Genomic DNA, 8951 nt, shown 5'->3' with positions numbered 1-8951 from the left:
TATATATATATATATATAGTTACTAGCGACGACTATGCAGGGAGGAAGCACCTTATAGTCACGCATGCCGGAGGGCACTGGAGCGGAAGTTGCAGTGACTCTCCAATGCCTGCGCAGAAGATCCCTGAATACACTGCCCATAGAAGGGAGGAAGAGATACGGATTGTGGAGGAAGTGCAGGGCGTGGGATTCTGGCGCCACAACCTCATGTCACAGGGCGCTGTGATGTGCGTGGGAGGGGGAAGGTATTATAATAATAAAGACAGGAGGCGGGGGTTTCTTCCGGGCACCATACACCTCGGAGCGTGGAAGAAATCATTAGCATAAAGAAATAAAGTAAGATTTCTCAACTACAAGCCCGCTAATATGAGTCATACAGGTAGGACTAGTTTAACCTTTCTATCACCTGTATGCCCATATTAATAGGTTATATATGTCCCAGGGGGTGACAGATTTCATTTAAGTATTTCATAGGATTTTGCCACAAGTGGGTTCACAATACAAAACTGTGGGGACTCCGGTGATGTACCGGGGCATGTGCATCGCTCTTGGCAGTTTGCATGGGACTTCTTTCTAGTAGGTACATGAAATATACGAGCACAGAGGGATTCTGGTAATGGTAAGAGCTTCTTTTATTGACAATACAAAACGATTACAGACATGTAATGTACACTTATATAAAATGAGCCAACAAGTAATGAGGATTAATAACTGCTCATAGTTATTTACACGGGTGAGTTTATTTTACACCACCCCAGTATAGAGACCCCGGGGTTCAGTCCATAGTACAGCCTGATATCACAATGGAGGCCAAGAATATGTGAAATCACAGCACACTATTGCTACGTACCTTTTGGAAGTGGAGTAATATTGGTCCACAAATGTTCTACTGTACAATGCCACAGAGTGAATGTGTGTGTCCCCCCCCCCCCCCCCCCCCCATAACCCTATTGTAATGCAGCCTAAAGGGCGAGCGCTTGTCAACCCAAATTTGCTGGTAGTGTGCTGATTGATTTGTTATTTATGGAGTCTCCATGACAGACGTTGGCTTTTAAGACAAAAGCTTAAAAATAGTATATATGAAGTCAGTGTTGGTCTGACAGTCTCATGTACGATACGTTTTCTTGATTGTGGTACCATTATATGCAAAATTGCAGGGTGAGTGCCTTCACAAATACACCTGAACATGAGTTAATAAAGATGTAATACATATTAAAGGGGTTGTCTGGGATAAGAAAGACATGGCTGCTCTCTACCGAACACAGCACCACCCCTGTGGACAGGTCATGTGTGGTATTGCAGTTCTGCAACCATCACTTCAATGGAGCAGATTTGCAGTGTGAGACACAAGCTGTAGACGGGTGACATTTTTTTTTCTAATCCTGCACTATTGCATTGTATCATTTGTTTTGTGCCCCTCTTTGACTGTATTGCATTTTCTTTTTAAATAATTTTAGGGCGAATTCTCCAGTCTTTTTTTACGCATCACAGGGGAAAGACGATATGGATTTACATGGGGAAGTGCTTATTATTATTACGATGCAACAACATAAAGCCCCCCATACATATTAGATAACTCCGCCAAACAATCAACTCTCTCTCCCGACTCCAGCACACACAGGAATATTCGGCTGAGCGCCCATGTTTTCTCTGAGAGACCCACTGCCAGACTCCTCTAGCGCCGGCTTATCTCACCGGAGAACAACAGGATCGGCTACTGGAAATCCAACAGCTTGGATCCTTCTCTACATCATCTGTCGGGAGGTCCCTGTTCACATTGAACTGTTATCGGCGGGTTCAGATGACTTTAGTCTAATGTGTATGGGGCCTGTTATATGCAAGGCTGTAATAATTGCTGGATGAGGGTTTCCCTATTGAATATATATTGGCTGCGTGGCTTTGGATTGTGCTGGGATTTCCTGCTGTGAGAGAGGCAGAGCTGAGTGACTCAGTGTCTCGACACAGAGTTGTAACTTCAGTGATGATTAGTTAAAGGGGTTTATCCAGGACTATTTAATCTTTATACTACGGGCCTAGGCAGGTGATTGTTACCTACCTGCCTATTGTGCTCAGCACCGATCTCTGCTGGCATTGCATGGTCACAGACCACTCACGCCTGCTTCTGCTGGGCAGCAGCTTCTCTTCCGCTCTGCTCTGTTGACTGCTGACATCATGTTGACTGACAGCCGGCTCCCCACCGCCTAACTGCAGGGAGCCCACTGTCAATCAGTGTGACATCGGCTGTCACCACGCCGACAGCAGTGCAGAAGAGTTGCTCTGCTGACGTGGAGCAGCTGAATCGCAACAGGAGGACTGATCTGAGCCAGCACTGGGTAGAACAGGCCGGGTTAGCAACTACCTGCTTGATAGTTTTTAGGCCCATAGTAAAAAAATTAAAGTGGGTGCCCAGAACTATTTTAAGGGGTTGTTTTGTGCAGACATCATCAGGGGTTCACCTGCCTGGGATCCCCTCCTATGACCGACTTAAGCCATTTGTATGAGTTTCCTCGAGCAAAGTCAGCTAAAAATGTCTCTAAGGATTGTATTTTCACTGGATGCGAATGTCCAGACACTAAGGGGAAAATGTAGGAAGACTGGTGTTTTATCTGTTAATCTTACACTGGAGGGTGCTGGGTATTTTACGCCAAATATACATTAAGAGACGCCTGCTGTCCCCCTCCTCATGCTGAGCTTCACTCACTTTCGTTGCTGCCTCCAAAAACTGGCTAGAGGTGTAAAAAAAAGTTGCTCGTTATTTCTTCACCTTGTGCCGATCCCAAGTTACAACCTGTATATTATAATTCAGAGCTGCATTCGTAGTTCTGCTGACACATGCCCAACAAGTAAATTGTGCACTGAATAGGCAGAGGAATACTTTTGTCTACATTATAAGAGTCAGCTGGGGTTGCCAGGAGATGTCAGCTCTGAAGCATGTAGAAATGCGAATACAGCTCCGGAATATAACACACATACATTTAGAGTTTTTCATTCTAAATTAAAGGGATTGTCCCAAATAACTTCTCTCCAAAGAGTTTATTAGAGCGTTTGGACCAACCGAACTTGCAAATATTATCCAGAATGGCCTGCCACTAAGTGATATGTCTGAGGGGCCGATTGCAGGTCCCATGTGTGGCCAGAGCGTCAGTGAGCATGTGCGACTATGGCTATCTAGAGTTCTAGTCGCACATGCTCACTGCCCCTCCATTCAAATACTGGACTTTGGGACCCAACTCCTGGTTTTTGGGATTAGTGGAAGATCTCAGCAGCCGGACCGCCCCAACGATCACACATTTATTATGTATCCTGTGGACAGTTAACAACCCCTTTAAAGTGAACTGTTCCCAGGACAGAGCAGAATCACATTCTTAAGCCGAGTCTAACTACCGCACACATACCTTACATCGCATCTCCCGGGTTTCTACATTCTCTAAACTTGCCACCAACTTTGTCACCTTTTTTTCTGAATCTTAAAGGGGTTGCCCACTTTGTTTTAGAGGGCTTATCTACTGCTGGTGAGGATGCCTAGAGATCAGTTCCTGTGGGAAGAACTTGGCAGCAAGTGTTCAATTTCCATATAGCTCCACCACTTGAGACACGTGAGACATATTTGATCGCCTTTGTCCTAGTCATAACAATGGACGAACATCTATTCATTAGTTTTCCCTTTGCACGTTTTTTTGCAATTCTTAAATGTAAGCACCGCTACTTATTGGAGGTATTGGTTACAAAGACGTGACTTGAGATTCTCCGAGGACGTGTAAACGTTGGGTTGTGTTTTTTCAGCGTTTGATTTAAGCTGCTCCTATGGTAGAGATATTACTCCCCTCTGTGAAGTGCTAAAATGACAGTATAAACGGATAAAAACTATTGTGTAAAAACCATAAGTGCTCAGAATATGGCGGATGCAACATCTGCCCCGGATTTCACCGTACGGTAAATTATCGGTCTAGTTGGTGAAAAACGGTGGTGGAAGAGATGACAGTCAACTTTTAATAGCTGGCGTCCAAATGCTTGTTTATCCGACAGCTATAGATCCCGACTCCCCTTGACCAAGGACGCATCTCGTATCTATTGTCTGGGAAGAAGCACACCTGTAGACACTTAAGACAGTTGGCCAGTGCAACATATTAGGCCGACCTTGTGTGTATGAACACCTTAAGTTTGGCCGGACATGTCAGAAAAAAAGCGTAATTTGGCTGATATCTCCTCCGACCTCTCTATAAATATGTATTCTTGACCAAGCCTGCATGTTTATTCACTATAGGTTCCTTATCTGATAGTACGACAAATTATTGAGGCAAAATGTCGCCTTCTTACCAACGTAGAACCCCCCCACAATACAATAGACCTTCATAAGTATCTGCCATGATACCTTTAAAAATGTGTCTGGAGGTCTAAAAAGTTGGTCACTCCTTCTTCATCACTCACTAATCCTCAGTGACAGAACGTTTTACACTCCAGAGCTGCATTCATAGTTCTGCTGACACATATATCTGAGCACCAACGAGGACTTTTGCATATATTACATTCCTGTGCAGGGTCTGCTGGGAAATGTCGGCTCTGAAGCTTGTAGAATTATAAATGCAGCTGAAGAACGTAACACATACTGAGACACAGATATGTAAATAAACATAGTTACAGAGTTTTTTCTTATTAAATTAAAAGGATTGTCCCAAATGGATATCTCATCTCCAGATGCTCCGTCAGGGAGCTCGGACCTCATATTATGATCATAAGTCTAATTTACATTTGGCCACACACTACCATGGTCCAATGGTTACACCATGTTGGGCGTTTTCCCTTGGGTACAGGCCATAGCTAGAAGAGTTTTTGGCCTGCTGATGGGATGCGTATGCTAATGAGAATTTTAATTGCTTTGTCTTCAGTTTGCTCATGCATGATGGAATTTGGATAATGGGAGGTTTTTTTTAGGAAAGTTACAATGCTGTTCCCTTCTTTTCTCGTAGCAGACACAGTTGACTATGTGCTTGGCTTTAAGACCAAAAGTTATTACAGACCTTTCAGTAAGTAACAAATATTTCTTCACGGAGAAAACCTTGAGTCTTTCCTGTATTCCAGAATCATGGCTTTATATACTGCTGGTACGACTTGTATCAGTTAAAATTAGCTGATGTTGTTTCACGTAAACCCAGGATGTTATGGCATAAACGATGAAAGACACAAAACTGATGTTTTCGAATGAAAATACCCTTTGTGTACAAGTGTCGGAGCAGCCCACCAGAAGTGGTTCTCCTGGATGTCCCAGGCCCTGACGTTTCTACACCAGCACCTAGAAGGTCAAGCAGAAGAACCTACGTGAATCAAACTTTGGCTGAATTTACCCTTAAGTCGTTATGTTTTGATGGACAAGAGGAGTCCAACATTGATCTGGTGAAGAAAGAACATTCACCAGGAGTAAGAGCTCAATCGCAACACAACTTTCTGAATTATGAATATTTTTGGTTTTTCTAGATGGTATATTTACGAGTATAATCAGTGATTTCTACATCATAAGGTTATCTATTATGCCCTGTACTAAGAGACAACACAACGCGATAAAATGACCGTCATAAAAGATCGTCTCACGTCCATGTTGATGGGGTGGATGTAGGGTATGTACAGAGGGTTAATATGTTTTCTTTAGGGTACGTTTGGCAATACAAAGACCTTCAGACAGATCATTAAGTGCAATATCAATGAAACTACTAATATTAAGTCCTTCTGTTCGACAGACTTGTGGTCCGCCATATTGGCACATGATAACAATGCTCTACATAGAAAGTGCAGACTGGTAAAATATTGTGACTTATCTTTGGCATGTATCATTGTTCTTCATTGTTCCTCTAGAGATCATGTGTCTTATACTGAAGACCTCCCCCTCCCTCCTCATTTTTTCCTGTAATTCACATTTTTATGCTCTAAGGTGCTTCCATTAATGTTTATCTTCCTTGAAGAGAGTGTCTCTGGAGCTTGCAGAAGGGGGTGTGTTAGACTCACCTGAGCATTACTAAAAGATGCGATTCGGCCACTACCACCGATTTGTATGTTAACAGTGGTAGAATAACTTGCTTTTAAGGTGGATTTTTCTTTTGGGTCAGAAGAGTCCAACTTCTCTGTACTTTCATAAAGCTCCATGATTTCGCCAGGCCCTACCGTCGGGGAATGTGAAGCTGCGAAATTCAAAGAACTCATATTGTTGAAGAATAGGTTTGGTCCTTCATCCAGAGACTTGCATTGCCTGAATGAGGATGGAGACCTCAAATCATACTTCTTCTCTAGACTTGACGATTTCTGGGTTTTGAAGGGCCCGTACTTTGTGCGTAGTTCTCGGACGTCAGGCCAGTGGATGCTGGTTAACTCGTGAGCACTGATTCCGGTGTTATGGGAATTCGAATCAGAAGCCAAACATGGAGGTGATCTGCTCGAACACCAAAAATTATTTTCTTCGTTCGAGGACCCGACAGGTGAATATGGTGCCCTTGGGCTGATCGGATTGTCTCCAGCGCTGTGTACATTACTGCCACAGGATTTCCTGGAATAGGTAGGAAATCCAGGAGACCAGGGTCCAGGTGGGGGACTTGTGCACGTTGGAGTAGAATTTGCAGATGATGAAGATGAACGCTCTAAGTTACCAAAGGAGAGAGGCGTAAATGAACATGCTCTTGTCTTAGAGAAGGAAGGGACACGAGGAGCTTTTGGACATATTGCGTTTTGACTTGGAGGAGGAGAAAACATTCTAGAGCGTAATGTCAGAGGGGACTGGACCCGTGAATTTGGTTCAGAAACTGTGGATGCCGGAGTTTGCCTAATGGATGCAGGACAAGGGATTGCAATGAGGACTGGTGAACCTGGAGAAAGACAAAACGGTCTGTCAGCATTATTTCCCTTTTGGTAGGCTGGCGATAAAGGCTTGTGTGATACTTCATTTGGTGTTATTTTGGAATTCAATTTATTCGGCTCACCATCTTTTTGGTTCTCTGCCAACGCCGTATTTTTAAGGGCTCTAGGTTTTGGATCACTTAGTAAAAGTCCAGAATAAAGGGAATTTCTGTATGGTGACGGGCCAGGATTGGAGGGTTGGGACTTTATGAGCGGAGTGTGTGTGTCACTGTCTGAACTTCTAGACTTTGTCATGAGGGGTCTTCTTGGAAGGGCCTGCTGAGGCTCAAGGTTATTTTTAGACATTGCTACTGCTCTAGACAATTTCCTATGCAAAATGGAAGGAGATAAAAGGCCAGGGGTTGCTACAACTGCCTGCTGTTTTTTATTTTGGGACTTTGGCTTGGCTATGGCTTGAAATTCTTTGGCCGTCGATGTGTTTCCTTTGAACGACGATGAACGAGTCGCCATATTTAGTTTGTTTGAAGTGTTTATGTTCTTGGGGGATGGAGAAGAAAGTGAGGAGTCAAGCTGCAGACGCTGCATCACATCCATAACTGCTGAGGACACTCCCTTGGTTTTCTGGACTTTTTGTGATTCGGAGATGTTACTTTCAGATCTGTTGTATGACTCAGTACAGTTATAGTCTGCGCTTGAATGGTTGTTAGTCTCTGGAGTGTTTACAGGAGCTTTGGAGTTTGTTTCATACGAATTACTAGTTGCTAGACCTGTTTGTGGGTCATCACTTTTAGCTTCAGTTTTTTGCGATATATCTACATGTTCCCTCGTATTTATGACAACCGTTGTCTCTGGGCCTTCATCAGAAGTTTCACCTGCCTTATTTGTAGCGTAAAGAGCATTTAAGTGGTTGTTGGATCCCTCGGATGTCAATAATTCGATTTGCTTTTCTTCATGGATTTCTGAAATGGCCAGTGTTGGTTCAACATGAAGTGTATTTGGTGCCATTAAAATGTTGACTTTTTCAGGCACTTTGATCTCTATTACACCAGATTCCCTTTCCTCAAAACCATCGCAGGTCACAGGTGTCTCCTTATCGCCTACCAAGCATGTTTTAGGTGCATGGAAGTTGTCTGACAAGTTATCGTTGGATGCTGATGTTGGTTGAGGAGCAGAGTCATAATTAATGAGTAGTTCTTCTCCCTCTTTACACACAAGAAACGAAAGCTCTTGACAATCCTTTATTTCTGTAGGAGACCTTTCCGGTGTTGGTAAAACGACTTCATCTATTTCAGGTGGTTTTGGTAATGAGACTTGTTCCTTTGTAGGGTATGTAGTCATTAAGATCTCCTTCTTGAGAAGATCCAAAGCACTCTCACGTATTGCTGGATGGATGACACCATTTTCTTGAACGCAATTAATATGAAGCAAAGTTTCATGAATCATCAGATGTCCATACAGCTTGGGCTCTACATGAAGGAAAAAAAAAATCACGCATAAAAACAAATATATTGACATGTACAGTTGAGCAAAAAGTTTTGCAGGACCCTATGTTGGTAGTCTGTGATGGCTGGATCAGAGCTCTGTGAACCTTCTCCTACCTGCTGACTCCCTGGTGCCTCTTCTGATTAGTAGGCTTGGCATATGGTCATGCTTGCATCATGCCGAAACGCTGATGTCCTACTAATCAGAAGAGGCTCAGTATGTAGAACAAGGTTCAAAAGGCTCTGGTCTAGCGGGTATGTGTGTTTTAGAGTTGTAATAATGGAAAAGCTCAGGGAGAAACATCCAATTGTGTCCTCCCTTTGACGTTTCCTCAGGAAAGACGTGTCAGTTATGTTCAGCCAGGCAAGGAGAAATCATTGGGAACCCCCCTAGTAGACATATCTTCCCGAGACTAAAGAAGGGGGGAAAGGGTTCCCAACTTAAATGTGACAGAATGGAGATCTACTCTGGCAAACCAGGTGCAACCACGCACTACATAGAAGACCATTTATAAGGTGAAGAGTTCTTAGACAGAGCAGAATTATCTCTTCATGATTCAGAAAGAGAAGAAATTCTAACTGCACCTGACGAAACAGAGGAATGGAAGCATGTGACCCACAGAAGCAGGA

The 8951-nt window shown here is 43.4% G+C and overlaps 1 protein-coding gene across 1 annotated transcript in view; it reads right to left on the bottom strand.

The window, feature by feature from the left end:
- Nucleotides 1-614: 614 nt before the first annotated feature.
- The window catches only part of PLEKHG2 (pleckstrin homology and RhoGEF domain containing G2), an 86970-nt gene continuing 78633 nt past the window's right edge, over nucleotides 615-8951 (bottom strand). Inside the window, exon 20 of the mRNA XM_073641708.1 lies at nucleotides 615-8306. Within this exon, the coding sequence (XP_073497809.1) occupies nucleotides 5887-8306 (2420 nt within the window). The 3' untranslated portion in view covers nucleotides 615-5886. The remainder of the gene's footprint in view (nucleotides 8307-8951) is intronic.

This window comes from Phyllobates terribilis, unplaced genomic scaffold (assembly GCF_046119375.1).
Source record: "Phyllobates terribilis strain yellow unplaced genomic scaffold, ASM4611937v1 Scaffold_7__3_contigs__length_470593459, whole genome shotgun sequence".
NCBI lineage: Eukaryota > Metazoa > Chordata > Amphibia > Anura > Dendrobatidae > Phyllobates > Phyllobates terribilis.
This window is presented reverse-complemented; position numbering and strand designations above follow the sequence as displayed.